This window comes from Mus musculus, chromosome 9, assembly GCF_000001635.26.
Source record: "Mus musculus strain C57BL/6J chromosome 9, GRCm38.p6 C57BL/6J".
NCBI lineage: Eukaryota > Metazoa > Chordata > Mammalia > Rodentia > Muridae > Mus > Mus musculus.
In genome coordinates, this window is record NC_000075.6 from 106,358,320 (window position 1) to 106,376,368 (window position 18,049).

The window sequence follows — 18,049 nt, forward strand, 5'->3', positions numbered from 1 at the left end:
CTGCATACAGAGAAGAGAACAGGGTCTGTGCTCAGCCAGCCCCCTTGGCCACAGAGAGTTTCTCCAGTATAAGAACCTGCCAGGCGTCCCTCTTCCCTCTGGGAGTTAGCTAGGCAGATGGAGAGATGGAGGGCCACGGGCTGGAGCCCCACTTGGAGCTATCTAATTGGCAACATAGCTACGTCTTTTCAGCTCTCCAGGTCTTTGTGTGGGCCTGGGAGCTGCTGTGTGGGCCTGGGAGCTGCCTGGGAGTCCTGCATCTGGGCAGAGTCTGGGCCCTGAGGAGTCCAGCTACTTCTTGCCCTGAGTCCTGCACTGAGACAGTGTTCCTGGGCCAGCTGCTGTTTCAGAATCTCTGCTGAATGCCTAGAGTCAAGCATCTCCTTAGGGCCCGTTCCCCTGCCCCAGGGGCCAGGCAATGGGGGTCAGAGCTATTGTTTTGTTGTTGTGTTTTGTTTTTGCTCTCTTGCTCCTCCTCCTCCTCTTTACTTTTTATTCCCTTTTTTTTTTTTTTTTTTAAGGAGACAGGATCTCACTATGTAGCTCTGGCTATCCTAGAACTCACCATATAGACCAGGCTGGCTTTGAACTCACAGAAATGAGAGATCAGCTGCCCCTGTCTCCCGAGAGCTGGGATTAAAGGTATGTGCTACTGTGCCTGGCTGGCTCATGCTGTCTTCTGAGACTTCATGAGCTATAATAGATAGATGCCAGGAGAAAGACGAGGTGGCTTCCAGCAAAGCTCGCCTCTTGCCCAGCCTGTCCTCACATTAGAGATCAGTCAGAGCTCACTGACTCTCTGCCCTGCCAACAATCTTTTGCATGTTTCATGAGATGGAGGGGGCCTGCCTTGGGAGGGGCACTTGCTAATGTACCAGGAGTAGGACTGGGTGCAGCCAGGCCAGATAGCACATCCTCCCACCAACCTGGGGTCAGGCCACCTAGCTCCAGGACAGCTCAGCTTGTCTGAGGTATACTAGGTGTGACACCTGGGACAGGGACCTCAAGCCAGCACCCGTGTCTGGGCCAGGCCAGGTGGTTCCCAGGCCATTTATTTCCTCAGCATCATCATGGTCCTCGTCATTGCCACCATCATTGTCTCATGGGAGGGATTCCTGAAAAACAGGGCTGCGTGGGCTGGGAGGGAGGGGTACAGACAGGCCCAGGCGACAGGCAGATGCTAATAAGGCAATTAGGCCTAGCAGCTACAGAGAGACCTGCCCACCCAAGACAAGCCCAGCCCAGGCCCCTGGCACATCCGCCAGCCCAGGCCAGGTGCCCTGGGAATTTCTGGTCTGCTCCACCCTCGCCACCTCAGAGGTGGGACTGGCTTTGATAGGCAAGAACCTTTCACTCCTGCTTCTCTAGTTCAAAAACCACGGCGAGCCTAGAAAGATAGAACCAGGGACCTCTAACTCCATCGCTGCTTTTTACAAATGAGTTTGAGGGCTTAGCGGGGCCCCAGCCCATCTAAGGTAGCCATTAAAGGACCAGAAGCTTGGTGCCAGAGGCCAAGACTGGCATGGTGAGCAGTGGCTGGCAGCCAAATGCCCTGCTCCCCAAAGATGTCCTCATGGGTGGGCTCATGGGAGTGCTGCCCAGCCAGAGACTGTCAGGAGGAGAGACAGAGTGCTTAGAATTTTGGGAAAGGGGGATACTTCAAGACAGCAACCCCTTTCCCTCTCTGCCCAGCCTACCTCTGAGGCCCAAGAAAAATGTCAACAGCCTATCTGATTCTCCTGACTCTCTTAAGGATGACTTCAGTGTCAGAAGATGGGGCATCCAGCTGAGTCAAAAACCCTCCACACCCCTCTTTCAGGCTTAAGGGCTGCTGGTATGGGTCTGGAAACCACACTCAGAACCACAAGGATTTAACAACCACAACGAGGCTAGAGCTTTGGTCTAGCCTGTGGAAGAAGGGTATGCCATCCTGTTCCTGGCAGGGGAGGGACAAGCTCTGACAGGGCTTGAGGCCCTGCCCTGGGGGGAGAGCAGAGGCTAATGGCAGGGCTACTGAGCAACTCCAGGTAGGTCAGACGGGACATACTAAAGGCCACGTGGGAAATGGAAGTTAGAGGCTGCTATAGTTATACCGTTTGGCAGGGGAGGCCCCAAAACATTTGAAGTCATAGGAGCATGCTGGGGTGGGTTCTAACCCGCCACTCTGCGGGTATCTACTCAAAGGGGACAGGAGAGTCTGGGGAAGAAAAACCTAGAAGACCCATTCTAGCAGAGGGAATGATAGTACCCTGCCCATATATACACCCAAGTGAGAACGGGCAAAGGGGTCTGAGAGGAAGCTGGGTAGACCTTGTCAGAGTCTAGCCAAAGGGAATATGGAGGGCAGTTGAGACCCTGAGGTAAAATAGAGTCAGGGCTAGACTGGCCACAGGTGGTGGGGGTGGGGGCAGCTGTGACTTGGACCTAAGGCAGGACTCACTGTGGTTCTTAGACATGCTGAGGGCAGTGGGTAGTAGAGCTATAGAGCTGGAGACAGGAAGTCTGGATAGGGACTGGAGGGACCCACGGGAAAGGGCAGAAGGCCAGGCTGTGGAGTAGTACCTGAGTCCATTGGTCTCCAGGTCGTGGGTACATTACCCACGTTTGCTGTAGAAGTAGAAAACCTCCCTCTATGGGGCTGCCTCCCACTCTCAGTCCTCCCCACTGTACTAGTCCTCTGACCTGGGGTATTGGGGGGCAGAGCAGAGGAGCCTGGAACCTGGCAAAGGAAGAAGAGGTCTGGATTTTAGTCCTTGACCATGGCTTGACTTGTGACCATGGGCCTCAGTTTCTTCATTTGTCAGCAAACCTGGCAGCATTCCCAGCGCTGACACAAAGCCTAGATGCGAGGCCAAGAGGGAATGTTAGACACAGTCAGGTGTGCACCTGGCCATTAAAGCCCAAGGGGGCCCCGTGTGTGGGAACTCATACTGGGAGCCCCAGGCAGTCTTCCACCCTCTCCCTAGCCCGCCCTTCCCACTTGCTCATGTTTATATGTTTCCTTCCCATCACCTGGGCCACCATGACTCACCCCAGGCCCCGTGGGTATATGAGTAACTGGTTGGGACCAGAGCCAAGCCAGTGGGCAAGACACTTCCCTTCTTGTGCCTCAGCTTTCCCATCTGTAGAATGGTCAGAGCCCTGCTCCACTCACCTCATTGAGGAATGTGGGGCAATCGCAGGGCAGAGAAGGTGAAAGCAAAAGATGCTCTGGATAGAGGGCAGTGCAGGTCTCACCTGCCCGGGGCTGACCAGCCCAACAGTCCCTATCTTCTCAGGGATTCCAGGAACTTGGAATGACAGGTGGGCCTGGCTTGACACTGGCTGGCAGGACTCTGGGGATAAAACAGACCAGCCCACAGGACCAGTTGTCTCTAACTGGGTAAAGGACGGGAACTGCCATACCCTGTAAGGGTGAATCTGGAGCTTTGGACAGATCCTACTGGACCAGGCAGAGAGACCGCCTGCCCTGGGGGCCCCTAGGGGAACTGGAGATGCGATGGGTGCTGTGGGATAGACAGAGAGGATAGGAACTGAAGTGAGGCTTGAGAGTTCAAGGCCAGCCGTAGGTACAAAGTGATACCCTTTCTCAGAAACAAAAACGCTCTAGAGATGTAGGCAAAGTGCTCGTCTATGCGAGAGCTGGTAAGTTATCTCCTCAGAACAGGAAGGAAGGTGGGAAGAGTTCAGAGGGTGGGGACAGAGTCTGGGACAGGGAGTGGGAGGGTCAGGATGAGGTGGTGGGGAGAGGCCAGAGCTGGTATGGCTGTGAATTAAGAGCCCACCACAAAGGCAGCCTGTGTTCGCGGTACCAGGGCCTGAGTACGGAGTACGGAGTCAGAGAGCAACTGTGGGAATCAGTTCTCCATTTCTGTCACGTGAGTCCCAGGGATCTATCCCAAACATACACCCAACCTCAGCATTGAGTGCTTGTATCCGATGAGCTACTTCACCAGCCCCTACTTTTTATTTCTGAGCCAAGTTCTCACTAAGTTGCCCACGCTGGCCTTCAGTTCACTCTCAGTCTAGTCAGGTCTTGTGAGCCTCCCACATCAGCCTCCTGGATAGCTGGAGACTCCAGACCTTTGTCACCAGGACTGACTGGCTGCAAATAGGTTTTGTATCCTTTTTTTTTTTTTTTCTATCACAATTATTTGGCTTGGTAATGTTTGCTGTAAAGAATGTGAAGCCAGGCCGGCCATGGTGGTGCATGCCTTTAATTCCAGCACTTGGGAAGCAGAGGCAGGCAGATTTCTGAGTTCAAGGCCAGCCTAGTCTACCCAGTAAGTTCCAGGACAGCCAGGGATACACAGATAAACCCTGTCTCAAAAAATAAAAATAAAAATAAGAATAAAAATAAAAATAAAGAATGTGAAGCCAGGATGCTGGAGAGATGGCTCAGCAGTTAAGAACACTGACTGCTCTTCCAGGGGTCCTGAGTTCAATTCCCAGCAACCACATGGTGGTTCACAACCATCTGTAATGGGATCTGATGCCCTCTTTTGGTATGTCTGAAGACCGCTACAGTGTATTATATACATAAAATAAATAATTCTTTAAAAAAAAACCAAAAAACAAACAGACAAACAAAAAAACGAATGTGAAGTCAGGATCTGGCTTAGCAAGAAGTGTTACAATTGACTAGTAATATCTGCCTGGACTAAAACACAGATGGCTGCCCCACGCGGATTCCTGCCTCCTATTTACCATTCTCAGACTGGCCTCTGGAGATGGGGACTCCATGTAAAGAGGTTCTGCTCTGTCCTGCTGGGTAAGGAGGATTTGCACTCATCTGATCTTATCTGAATGCCTATTCCTGTTCGTATCTTTCCTGGTACAGAGCAGGTTCTCCAAAAATGTTTGAGAAGGAGCAGATGGAAGGCTAGCCTCAGACCAGTCTTTTTTCTCCCTCCTCTTTGCTTTCTCAAGGCAGCCTTGGGGATCAGATCCCACAGATTGCCCAGGGCCATCATGTCTTGTACTCTGGCCTGGACATGGCCCTATCTCTTGCTCTGGTTGTCTGTTTCCCAAGGCTCTGCATTCTCAACTGCTCTGCCCACACATCTGGGCAGATGTGGCTCCCAGCTACCCTGGGCCCTAGGATTTATCGTCTGGGGCCAGGAAGAAGGCGGGGACAAGCCAAGGGTAGAATCTTCTTCCTTCAAGAACTTCAAACCGCTGAGACCCTAGAACTAGCCAACAGGAGACAATGAGACTGGTGGGTAGGAGTAGGAGTGTGGTTCCCACGGGGTTGGTGGGACAGCTCCTCTGGCTGGCCTGTCTGACCTACCTAACAGGAGCAGCAAATGCCAGAGAGAGGGGCTGGGTGTGTGTATGCGTATAACAATGTATATACATGCTGTCTATCTTTTCTATGTGCACTTAGGTACCTGTGATATATACCTATGATACATATCTATGAGAGGTGTGCATGTGTATGTGTCTCATAGGTAGATCCATGTCTTGGGAGCTGTGTTGTCTGTTTTTGAATGTATACGCGTGTAGAGATGCAAACATATGAGCATGTGTGGCAAGAGATCTGTTCGGGACTTGTCTTTCTTTTTTTTCTTTTTCTCTTTCTTTTTTTCTTCTTCTTCTTCTTCTTCTTCTTTTTTTTTTTTAAAGATTTATGCCAGGCAGTGGTGGCACACACCTTTAATCCCAGCACTCGGGAGGCAGAGGCATGCAGATTTCTAAGTTCGAGGCCAGCCTACTCTACAAAGTGAGTTCCAAGACAGCCAGGACTGTACAGAGAAACCCTGTCTCGAAAAAACAAAAACAAAACAAACAAACAAAAAGATTTATCTATTTATTTTATGTATATGAGTACACTGTAGCTGTACATGTGGTTGTGAATCTTCATGTGGTTGTTGAGAATTAAATTTAGGACCTCTGCTCACTCCGGTCAGCCCCAAGATTGATTATTATATGTAAGTACACTGTAGCTGTCTTCAGAAGAGGGCATCAGATCTCATTACAGATGGTTGTGAGCCACCATGTGGTTGCTGGGATTTGAACTCAGGACCTTCAGAAGAGCAGTCAGTGCTCTCACCTACTGAGCCATCTAGCCAGCCCCAGGACCAGCCTTTCACAGATCATTCCTGACCTACTTGTTTGGGCATCATCTCCCCAGGTAAGTGACCCACTGAGGGCTGAGCAAACTGCCCGGGGCTCGGGGCAAGCAAAGTGAGCGAGTTTCTCGGGCAGCATGGGGAGCCTCACTGGGCACTGGATGGCTGAGCCAGCGGCAGGCAGCAGGACTCACCAACTGCACTGTCCTCACTGCCCTCGCCATGTTCATTTTCCATAGGTGATGGTAGACAGGGCTGCTCACAAGCCAACCCTCTTAGCTGGGATCACAGCATACACCATAGGCCCAGCAGTCAGGAGCTGAAACAGGGATTGTAATTTGAAGCCAGTCTGGGCTATAACCCAGACTACAAAAGAGAGGTCTTGTCTCAAAAACAAACAAACAAACAAACAAACAAACAAAGCCAGAAACAAGAAACAAAGATGGAGGGGTTGCAGAAAGGAGAAGGAGAATAGGAATTCAACCTAAACACATCCAGCTTCTTCAGAGGACAAGAAAGTGACCCCTCCCTACAGACTGTGCTACTCAAAACATGACGGTCCATCTTGAAGAAATCTGCAAGCACCAGAGGAAGTCTGTTTCAAAGATGCTTAAACTGACACAGCCATGGGGTCACGAGCCACACTGGGGGAGGAGGAGGTAGGTACACCCCAATTCACATCTGTTCTTGGGGATCTGCAGCTCCTCCTAGAACACAGCAAAAGGCAGGAAATGGCCCCGCAGCACGGCCAGGCTTGTCCTCCTCCGTCATTTGGGATTGAATGTGCACACCCAGGGAAGGCAGCTGCAAACGTGCCTTGTGGGTTCCAGGTAATTAGGGATGAGACAGGGACAGAGGAAGTGGAGGACCACAAATGCCACTGGGCATCCAGACTGAAGAAGTCTGTAGAGGTGTTGCCTGGTAGCTGTGATGGAACGCAGACCGGATGGGGACAAGGGTCCTGCAAGCTCACAGCAGCGAATCTGGACAGGGACACCTAAGCTGAGATCAGAGAGTAGACAAAGGCTAGGGGGGAAAAAAAAAAGTCTGAGTTTTGTAGTTGACAGTTGTTGTGTAACAGTTTCCTCTGGGATTGAAATACTCCATCCTTCAGGGAAGTTACTTAAACAGGAAGGTAAACAACTCAAAATAGCTTCAGGAAGTCCCTGACACCGACCAGATTCACTAGGCCCCTCCCCATCAGACTAAGCAAGAAAAGCTGAGAGTCCCTCTAGGAAGACCAGAGCCCGGAGGCAAAGAAGACTCTCGAGACCAGAACAGCGGCCTGGAAGCAGCAGAAACTGGCCGAGCTACCTGGAAGAGGTCTGGAGCCACTGAGTCACTTGGAAAGGACTCTCTCCGACCTGTTGAGTTGCCCGTAGGCTGTGTGCAGTGTGCTCCAAGTTCCCAGCTTTTGTGAACTGTCACCCTCGCTGGAGTGGGCTTTGGTGATACAGCGTTCTCTGAGTCATTTCTGCCCCTGTAAGTGACCCCAATAAAACTCGTGCTTCACCAAGTTGAACTTTGGTGGTATCCATACTTTGGTCTGTCTTAGGCTTCCTAGCTGGGGCGAGGCAGATGTGTTTGTTGAGATCTCCTCAAGAATTCTTGTCACAACGGTGCAAAGGCCTGGAAGTGTGCTCTGCCTGCAAAGAGCTAAGGTAAACCCACCTACAAACCACCTTCTGGGGTCTGCTTATCCCAGGGGTGCAGACCTGTGAGGGAAGCCTTTGTCTGCTCTTCCTTTCCCTCAGGGACACCTTGGTAAGCTAGGCACTTCTCTGAGATGCAGGAGGGACTAAAGAGAATGAGGTACCAGGTTTCCAGCAAAACAAACAAACATCTGTTCCAAGGGCCTTCTCACAGTCCCTTTGAGGAAGGCTCATGGGTTCTGGGTATCCACTCAGAAGCAAGGTTTTGGGACTTCCCTCCAGCCTGGGTGGGTGGAGGCCCTGATCCTGCCAGCATCTCTCACAGGCTGCCTTTGCTGTTCTTTGTCTCCATAGTCAACCCCTCCCCATATGGCCTCCCTCATCCAAACTCTGATGCTTTTTCCATACTTACTCAAGTACACCCCTCCCCCACTGGGGGCCCGCTCCAGTTTCCAGCATCCTGCAGGTGTGTGTCCCTTTGAGGGACTCCAGAGGGGAGAAAGCCAGCCAGTGAGACATCATGGCTAATGTAAGGAATGGCAGGCTCTCTAGCCTTTCTCTAGGGCATGGGGTGGAACTATGGGTGCACCCAAAAGATGTCTTCTTTCAATGGAGCCATCACTGGGCAGAACCTAGCCAGTTCTCCCCACCTTCCATTCAGAGACCCTCAGAAGCAAGCATGTCTGCACACAATGGGACCCAGCCTTGCCTGAGGACAGCAGGAGACTCTTGTTAATGTGACTCTGGCTTGTCCCTCTGGGGGGGATGTCTCCCTAACAGCATGTTAGGAAATCATGAAATCAGCTGAGCCCATCTTTCCTAAAGAGAAAGGTCTCTCTCTGGGTTTGATTCGCAGCACCACACAGCGCTTCACAATCATCTGTAATCCTAGTTCTGTGAGATCCTACCGTCTCTTCTGGCCTCTGTGATCCATGGACATTCAAATAGAGAAAACACTTCAATCTTTTTAAAAAATTTAAAAGAAGCCGAGAGGTGATGGTGCACACCTTTAATCCTAACACTTGGGAGGCAGAGGCACCCAGGCCAGCCTAGGCTACAGAGAGAATTCCAGGACAGCCAAGAGTACACAGGAAACCCGGTCACCACTGCTTAGCGCTTAGCAAAACTGAAACCAAGAAGGGAGACTGGTACTCAGGATATACCACACATCACCAATTGGCAGGACAGATTGGGACTTAACACTTGGCCTCTGGAAGCTGTCTACCAGCTGTGTCCAGGACAGTACTCACAAAAGGGTCAGCTCTTTATATCTACAACCCCTCCTGACAAGACCCTCCCTGGCTGCCCTACTGTGGCCTTTCTCTAAGCGAATGTAGAAGAGGGCTCCTGCGGCTGAGAAAAAAAGGGAGGGGGGAGAACATTTAATTGGGAGATGGAGATTGAAACTGTAGCCCGATCGGACACCCCTGACACCGCAATCCCGGGTTAGGGTCAAGTTGGCTCAGAGATGACTAGCCCGGGACGGAGTGAGGGACTAAGCCTCAAGTTGGGATCCCCAGCCTGTTAAGAGAATGCACTCGGGGCTTGGGAGGAACAGCTCCCTCCAAGGAAAGACCGCCTTGGTCTGGTCAAAACCTTGCGGTCGGTCCTGCCGCTTTGTTTGAGCCCTACCTGCAGAGCCACGTACCTCCTGAGCCCCACCCGCCTGAGAGCCCGAACAGCACGCTGGACGAGGCCCCGCCCACTTCCAGCTGGGTGGACCCGCCGCGGGACCCGCCTCCTTTCCCCGCAGCCTCTTTCGGCGGCGATTGACTATCTGCCGAGCGCGTGCCCGCCTACCGCGAAACTTGATTGGTGCCTGGAGAGAGAGGTAGGCGAAGGGAAGCTGATTATGGAGCGCTCCCTCCCTCCTACCCGCCCCAATAGGAAAGTCACGTGGCGCTTCACTCCGGGCCAGTCACCACCGCACTTGTAAAAGCTTTCTTAAAGAGCTCGCGTTCCCTTACCCAGGGTTGGTCCTTTCAGAATTCCTCCACTTCTGCCTGCGATTTGCGAGAGCGGTCCTTGAACACCCCCCCCCCAACCCAAGTCACCTATTCCCTCAGCAGACCCTCCAACTCAGGTCTGGAACCTATGGCCATCAAGGGTTGGGATGATGCGGTCATCTGAAACTAAGACCGCCTAACACAGAGCACGACACGTAGTAGGAATTCAGTTTCCATTTGTTGAATGAACGCTATCAGAGAATGAATGAGGATAACAGACAAGAGGAGGGAAGACTGGCTCTGGGTGACCGCCCCCTGCCCCCAATCCTGAAGAAATTCTGCTTCTGTAAATGTTAGGTGGGGTCCCAGTGCAGCCTTTCTGCAAGGCACAGATGTAGGCGCTCAGCCAGAGATCTGCGAGGCCGCCTTGGCTCGCCCCTGGGCAGGTGGTAGCCAGGTCCCGGCTAGGCGGGCCCGTAGGAGCCGGCCGAGGGCGCTCCCGCGCCGCTTGCGGGGGAGGGGCTGCGGAGGCGCGGTGCCTTTAAGCCCAGGCGCCGGCCTCACGGCCCCGCCTCCCGGAGGACGCCCGGGCGCGCGGCCGCCGGAGCCGCGGTTTAATTGGGGCTGTCAGGCCGCGGCACGCGCGGAGGGCCGGCCGGGCGGGACTGAGGCCGGAGGCTGGGAGGCCGGGGCGGCGGGCGCGCGGCTCGGCGGGAGGCGGGCGCCCGGAGACGCGGCTGGGGCCAGCGCGGCCGGGGCGCCGTCCCAGGGCTGGGTTGCCCGGCCCCGGCCCCGGCCCCGGGATCCCCATGAAAAACCAGCTCCGCGGGCCCCCAGTGCGGGCGCACATGTCGACTTCGGGGGCGGCGGCGGCGGCGGCGGCTGGGGGCACTCGGGCGGGGTCGGAGCCCGGTGCGGGATCTGGGTCCGGCGCAGGCATCGGAGCGGGAGCGACGACGGGAGCGGGGGCCATGCCCTGCAAGAGCGCCGAGTGGCTGCAGGAGGAGCTGGAGGCGCGCGGTGGCGCGTCCCTGCTGCTGCTAGATTGCCGGCCGCACGAGCTCTTCGAATCGTCGCACATTGAGACGGCCATCAACCTGGCCATCCCGGGTCTCATGCTGCGCCGCCTGCGCAAAGGCAACCTGCCCATCCGCTCCATCATTCCCAACCATGCCGACAAGGAGCGCTTCGCCACGCGCTGCAAGGCGGCCACCGTGCTGCTCTACGACGAGGCCACGGCGGAGTGGCAGCCCGAGCCCGGCGCCCCCGCCTCCGTTCTCGGCCTGCTCCTGCAGAAGCTGCGAGACGACGGCTGCCAGGCCTACTACCTCCAAGGTGAGGACAGAACCTAGACCCCAGGCGGTATTGGGGCTGCGCCTCTGCTCCCTGGCGCCCTCGCTGCAGGCTGTTTCCTTTCCACTCGCTTGGCCAGGCCGGGCGCCACGTCGCCCCTGGTCCGAATCCGCCCTTCTGGGAGCCATCCCCTAAGGTGTGGATTTAGCCAGGCACAGGGAACCCGATCTGTGTTCTCTTTCTCAGCACCGTTCAGTGGCTGAAACAAACTTTCCCTTTCCTATTTAATTTTTTTCTCTGTGGATGGGTAGACAACAGCGCACAGGCTCCAGTTGAGCTCGGAGGAAGGGAGAGATCGGTACTGGAACCCAGAAAAGAGCAGGGCCCACAGGAATTTATGTCATTAGGAAGATAGGATCGGGAAGGTACCTTTTTCAGTATCACCCACCCTCCAGTGCATGGGCCCGTTTATGATGGTTTCTCTGGGATCCCACTATGGCCCCTATCAATCAGAATCACGGCTTGGAGGCACTTCTGCAGATGTGTGGGCAGTGGCCCAGGTGTGAGTGTGTGTGTGTGTTGGGGAATGGGGAATGGGCCTCAGTTCGCTGCCCCTGAGTTTATGGAAGGGGGAGACAGGCAGCTTGCCTGCGGGCCAGGGGGTGAGGGGAGCTATTGGCTGCAGCCGGTGTTTCCAATTAACATTCCAAAATGGCCTCTTGCTGGCAGCAGACAGGCTGGGAGGGGAGGGGAGTCCTGCGGCACCCTCGGGTGCCGCAGGGCCATGTCTAGCTTCATGGTGTTCCTTGTCTCTCCTGTCCTTGTCTAGCCCCCGTGGCCCCTCTCTTTGAGTCACATGCAGTGTGTCGGGTGCTTGTCCAGGGAAGGTGAATCGCTAGTACCCGGTTCCCCTCTTGCTGGGGAAAGGGACTTCACACCACCCTCCCCAAGTGTGGTTGCTTGGACTCTGCCTCTGACAGGCCCATAGGTGTTCTGGCTCCTCTCTCTTTGGAATAGGGGTTTGCTGACCTACAGGTGCTGGCCTGCGATGGGTTTGTTGGCCTTTCTTTGCCCATTGGCCACTACTGAGCAAGCACTCAGGTGTGTTGATGTATGTGGGAGGTATGGAAGAGAAAGGAGCTGGTACTTGACCTCAGGTGCTCTATATCAAGCCATAGGGCCAGTATACTTTAACAGTTACAGAACCCACTCAAAGCCTCAGTTCCCTTAACTGTGAAGTGGTGATTTTTTAGATGGCCAGAACATGAGTGAGTCCGTGTGTGATGTATTAGGCATGGTCACATTGTCCTTTGACATGGACATGTTGTGTGAGTCCTGACCGTTAATAGTCTTTTGTGGCCCATTTGGACTCACCAGACACCCCACCACCCACCACCCCCAATCTTGCCCTGACCACAGGTGGTTTCAACAAGTTCCAGACGGAATACTCCGAGCATTGTGAGACTAACGTGGACAGCTCGTCCTCCCCGAGTGGCTCGCCACCCACCTCCGTGCTGGGCCTGGGGGGCCTGCGCATCAGCTCTGACTGCTCAGACGGCGAGTCGGACCGAGAGCTGCCCAGCAGTGCCACTGAGTCGGATGGCAGCCCTGTACCATCCAGCCAGCCGGCCTTTCCAGTCCAGATCCTGCCCTACCTCTACCTCGGCTGTGCCAAGGACTCTACCAACCTGGATGTACTTGGCAAATACGGCATCAAATACATCCTCAACGTCACACCCAACCTGCCCAACGCCTTTGAGCACGGTGGTGAGTTCACCTACAAGCAAATCCCCATCTCTGACCACTGGAGCCAGAACCTCTCTCAGTTCTTCCCCGAGGCCATCAGCTTCATTGGTAGGTGTCTTTGTCTGGGCAGAGGGGGTGGGTGGGTGGGTGGGTGAGCGAGGCAAGGTGTGTGAGGGACGCTGGGTGTCGCCCCTGCCCAACTGGGTACCTCTGGGCCTGTCGAGACCTGTGTGTGCACTGCATGTGCCGGCATGTGCCCGTGGGTGTACCCGTGCTTGCTGTGACTCACGGAGTCCCTCGGGCACCTCTACCTGTTAGGACCTGAGCAGTCCCCTGAATCCTGGATTCCCCCAGCTCTCAGTACCTATTGGACTCTATGGTCCAACCTGTGTTTTTCTGGCTTTGCTGTAGTTTCAGGCGTAGCAAGCTGAAACATCACAGCTCACAGACTCCCACGGGTCTCAGTAGCTCTGCATCACGCCTCGGCACATGTGTCTCTGCAGCATGGGGCTGTCACGACGCCTCTTTTGGCTTTATTATGCTTCTGAGAGGGCTAGGAGGTAGCCCAGGGAACCAGACTGTCCCTAACCTGACACAGTGCTCTGGACATGGGGTGCCCTCCAGTGTCTCTGTGGGATCCAGGTGCTCTTAGCTGCCTCATAGAGAAGGTGGAGGCAGCTTGAGGAAGGTCTCTGTCCCCGACCTCAGCTGACTCTGGCTCCTCCTTCTGCTCCCTCCTTGGCCAGCTGGCCTGGAGGTCATCCTTTCTGGCCTCAGGTCTTAACCAGGCAGCCAGGAAAGGGCACAGGCTCAGGATAAACAGAAACCTTATGCTCTGCGAGCCTGACCAGCCTCCAGTGTCGGGGTGAGGGGGACCTGGGCAGTGTTTTCCAGATTGATGGCCACAGTGTCCAGCTGAGGGCGTTTAGTGTCAGCTGGGCTGGGCTAACTTTAACAACAGGAAGTGGGAGGCTTCCCCCGCCTCATCCGCTTACAGGGAACCAAAACTAGGTGCCCGGGCTGGGAGGAAGGAAGGAAGCTGAGGTCTGGGGGAGGGGCTGCCTAGAGCTTCCAAGCCTGCCCCAGGGGACAGAGCCAAGCAGTCTGGAGGTGCAGCCTCAGCATTTGGGCTCCCACAAGAAGGGAAGGCACAGAGAGAAGGACCCCAGGTTGCTCAGGACTAAAGCCAGGCTTGTGGATGGTTTTATTATCTCCTCCATTTCTGGTGAGACCCAAGGAAAGAGTCCAGGATGCAGAGGTGGAAGAGAAGGTTCCCAGATATGATGATAAGTGAATCAGGCCCCCCACTCCCTCATTTGGACTCCCCGAGACAGGCCTGAGCCACACTTCGAAAGCTCTGTGGGTCATCTGGGAGTGACCCTACCGTGTCACTCTGAGGGCTTTTCCCTCACCCCTTTCCCAAATTTCAAAGTCAGACCACTTGACTCCTTACAGAGCCACAACTGCCCCCTGTCCTGCCCCTAACACCAGGAGCCATCGGCCAGGCTGCCAATCCTACTGTTTGCTTAGGAGGTCTGCTAGGTGAACAGAGATGATGAGGGGAGCCTGGCCAGGCCAGAGACAGTAAAGAATAACCGGTAACTGTCCTACAGGAGAGCATCAGTTGTCAGCTGTGTCCCTGGCACAGGAGGCTTGGAGGCAGGGATCGTAAGGAGCCTGGGACTGTCACTTGTTAGCTCATGCCCCTAGCAGCTGTGGTACAGAAAGAAGCTACTGCTGGAGGGTCTAGGGGAGAAGAGCCCGGTGGCACTGTTCAGTAGCTCAGTCAGTATTTGCAGAATTCATGCTATGTCTCAGACAGTGGTGTCCTTGGTGGCCCTGGAGAAGCCTAGAAGGGTGTAGGGAGGAAAGGGACTGCCCGTGGCAGGAGATGCTATTCTCATCTCTGGGTCTTCAGGAGCTGGAGTTAGGACCTAGGAGACTGAGAGGGTAGAATAGTACATGGCCATGCTGGGCCCAGCTGCCCACTTCTTTGCACAGGTGCTTGCCCCAAACCCTCATCCTAGGATGTGCTGGAGTCCCCAAGGGAGCAGGTGCGGAGTGGAAGGACACTCTGTGTGCCCTTGTCGCTTCATTTCTACATCCGTTTTCGCTTTGACACGATGGGCTGCCTGGCTGTGGTGTCATCAGGAGGATGTGGGTGACACCCTGTGTACCACTTGTGGCCATGTGGGACGAGAAGTGATCCCAGGGGTGACAGTAATTTGGGCTTGGTGAACCCCCTTGCCTCAGGTCCCTACAAAAGCACTGACAAATACCTGGGCAGTAGTCAGGGACACCTTTCACTCCAGCAGTCCAGCAGGCAGAGGCAGGCAGATCTCTTGAGTTTGAGGCCAGCCTGGTCTACAGAGTGAGTTCTGAGATAGCCATAGCTACACAGAGAGACCCTGTCTCTTAAATTGAGCTGTGTAACAGAGGATGCTGAGACCCCACTGGTGGCCAGGGTGATCAGCATGGTATTATTGTCCTCTCACACCCTATCCATGCTGGGCTTTATCAGGCCCTTAAAGCACCTTCCTGTGCCTCTGCCCTTCTGTCCTAGGGGTTCCTTGGAGATGGCTCTACTCTGACCCGTGTCCCTGTGTTTCAGATGAAGCCCGCTCCAAGAAGTGTGGTGTCTTGGTGCACTGCCTAGCAGGCATCAGCCGTTCAGTGACAGTTACTGTAGCCTACCTGATGCAGAAGATGAACCTGTCCCTCAACGACGCCTATGACTTCGTCAAGAGGAAAAAGTCTAACATCTCGCCCAACTTCAACTTCATGGGGCAGCTGCTGGACTTTGAGCGGACGCTGGGGCTCAGCAGCCCATGCGACAACCACGCACCCAGTGAGCAGCTCTACTTCTCCACGCCCACCAACCATAACCTGTTCCCGATCAACACGCTCGAGTCCACGTGAGGCCTGGGGCACTGATGGGCGCAGCACCAGGGTCTCCCAGCCCTCCACGGGGCCTGGTGGGGGCCCTAGCCTGCTGCCCCTCTGGCCTGAAGAACCCACAGATGTCACCTGTGTCCAGAGAACCAGGCTGAGCAGTGGCTGAGCTCCCATGCCATCCTGTGCAGGGTCCTGTGGCAGCACTTGCCAGATGGCCTCAGCTCTCCAGACATGTTGCTAAGCGAGCGTTGGCCTCAGCTTTCAGACTTGCGGCTTGGGGGCTGGTGGGGCCTTGCCTCTGCCCCAGGACATCCATTCGGCTGATAGCCCAGCCATTCTGGCTATTTTTAAAGACATATCCACAGACCTGAGGTTGCTACTTTTGGCAGGTAAATCCGAGCTCGCTGGAGCAGAGTTCAAGCTCTTCTTGGTTTGTTTTTTTCTTTTCTTGTCTTTTCTTTTCTTTTCTTTTCTTTTCTTTTCTTTCTTTCTCTTTTTTTTTTTAACAAAGTGTTATTTTTCAGGCTAAATGCAACAATGGATTGTATAAACCAATATTTCACCCCCTTTCCTAAGACAGAGAGAGAGAGAGAGTGTTCTCAGTTTCTTGTTTCAAAAAGCAAACCATCGATGTATTTTGTTTTCAATGGAAAAGACAAACCCCATGTTCTTGACCAAATGCATTTTGCACGTGTGTGAAGTCTGATTTCCCAGCAGGCCATTCTGGAAGGGTGGGTTGTCACTCTCTGGGCATCAGGACCCTGGTTCTACCATTTCCTACCTGTGACCCAGCCCACCTCAGTGCCGCCTTGGCACAGTCCCGTCGCTAGGAGCTGCGCCTGGTGGGCACTGGTGGTCTTTGTGTTGTCTGCCCTCCTACCAACCTTCTGAGAGTCCTGCAGACCTCCCTGCCAGGTCCTACTGGAGGTGGTGCTGCAGGGGAGTGGCAAGCAGTAGCATTAGCCATCTGGGCTCCGCCCCTGAGAGGGCTGCGCCCTGGCCCTTTCATAAACTGCCCACCACTTCTGTCCTCATCTCTGTCTCTGAACTGGGAATAGAGGCCCACAGTGCCTGTGTAAAGCCTTCCCAGTCCCTTAGCTTTGCTGTAGACTCCAACGAGGTTCACCCCCAGCCCCCTTGTCCAGGTGCACACCTGCCCTGGCCCATGTTGCCCGTGCCTTTAACCTGCAGGCAACCTACACCTATTGCGGCCCAAGAGCTGGGGCAGGTGGGGCAAGGACTGGCTAGTGGGGGGTAAGAGGCCCCCATCCCAGGATCCATAGCACAAAGCCACGGGCTCCATAATACTCCTCCGGTTTCATCGCTTCTCAGCCTTGCTTCTCCCTAGGCACCATGAGGAACAGGAAGTGCTGGGGTCCTGATGGGACGCACACCCGCAGGGGGCAGTGACTGAGGCCACATCTTACCTCACAGGGCTGGTTTTCAGGGATTCTTTAGGGAAGCAGTTTAAAATCTTGCCACAGTTGAGAAATTGGCAAAAAAAAAAACCAAAAACAAAAAACAAAACTTCCATTCTGTACATGGCATGTTTCTCTCTCTCTCTCTCCCTCCCTCCCTTACCCCCCCCCTTCTCATTTTTTAAAAGAAAACCCAGAAACATGGATCAGAGTGTAAATGAGGGTATACCAGAGGGTGGCCAGTTTTGCTTTAAGATCTTATGAAGGAAAGTTTGTGACCCTACATACATACATATATATATAGACACACACACACACATATATATCCCGAGCCAGCAACGGGACGTTGTTTATATTGCAAATAAATATTATTTTTTCTTTAAATGGAGTCCTGGTGTTCAATAAGGGCCTGGGAAGACGAGGCAGGGGCAGTGTTGTCTGTTTCTGAGAGAGTGGGCTGCCTCTTTCCTAGCGTCGGCCAGGAGCTGCTCAGATATAGGAGGTGGCAGCAAGGGCTCCTGGATGAAAGTGAATCCACGCTGGGGCAGAGACGCACACCTCTAGTGCTAGCACACAGGCAGAGGCAGGTCTCTGCAGTTGAGGCCAGCCTGCTCTACAGATCGGGTTCCAGCACAGCCAGGGCTACCCAGAAAAACCCTGTTTTGAAAAATACAAAGTAGAGCCAAGCTCACTGAGACATTGACCTCCTCTTGGGTTTGGCATGGTGAGCAAGCACCTGTTTTTTCTGCTGCATGCTGAGGGCAGGTGGAAGCAGTGTCTTTGGGCCTCCAGTGGGGCTCCCACTCTTTTTTTTTTTTTTTTTTTTTTTTTTTTTTCCATTTTTTATTAGGTATTTCGCTCATTTACATTTGCAATGCTATACCAAAAGTCCCCCATAGCCACCCACCCCCTCTCCCCTACCCACCCACTCCCCTTTTATGGCCCTGGCGTTCCCCTGTACTGGGGCATATAAAGTTTGCGTGTCCAATGGGCCTCTCTTTCCAGTGATGGCCGACTAGGCCATCTTT

General features: G+C 54.1%; 1 protein-coding gene across 2 annotated transcripts; it reads left to right on the top strand.

Annotated features, from left to right (window-relative positions):
• Dusp7 (dual specificity phosphatase 7) lies at nucleotides 10,241–17,405 on the top strand. 2 transcript variants are annotated; one of them, XR_379763.2, is made up of 4 exons: nucleotides 10,241–11,004; nucleotides 12,382–12,816; nucleotides 15,320–16,748; nucleotides 16,832–17,405. XR_379763.2 is itself a non-coding variant. In NM_153459.4 (3 exons), exons 1-3 carry the CDS (start codon nucleotides 10,479–10,481, stop codon nucleotides 15,625–15,627), a joined length of 1,269 nt encoding a protein of 422 aa, NP_703189.3. In that variant the 5' UTR covers nucleotides 10,313–10,478; the 3' UTR covers nucleotides 15,628–17,405. The 2 variants fall into 2 exon arrangements, 1 of the variants encoding a protein (NP_703189.3); NM_153459.4 differs by having other exon boundaries at nucleotides 10,313–11,004; nucleotides 15,320–17,405.
• Nucleotides 17,406–18,049: the final 644 nt, after the last annotated feature.

What these genes read in the sequence shown, in the direction of transcription:
- Dusp7 (NM_153459.4), top strand. Translation starts at nt 10,479, where the DNA reads ATGAAAAACCAGCTCCGCGGGCCCCCAGTGCGGGCGCACATGTCGACT. An exon ending in CCAGGCCTACTACCTCCAAG is followed by an intron (nt 11,005 to 12,381) that starts GTGAGGACAGAA and finishes CCCTGACCACAG; the next exon opens with GTGGTTTCAACAAGTTCCAG. An exon ending in CGAGGCCATCAGCTTCATTG is followed by an intron (nt 12,817 to 15,319) that starts GTAGGTGTCTTT and finishes CCTGTGTTTCAG; the next exon opens with ATGAAGCCCGCTCCAAGAAG.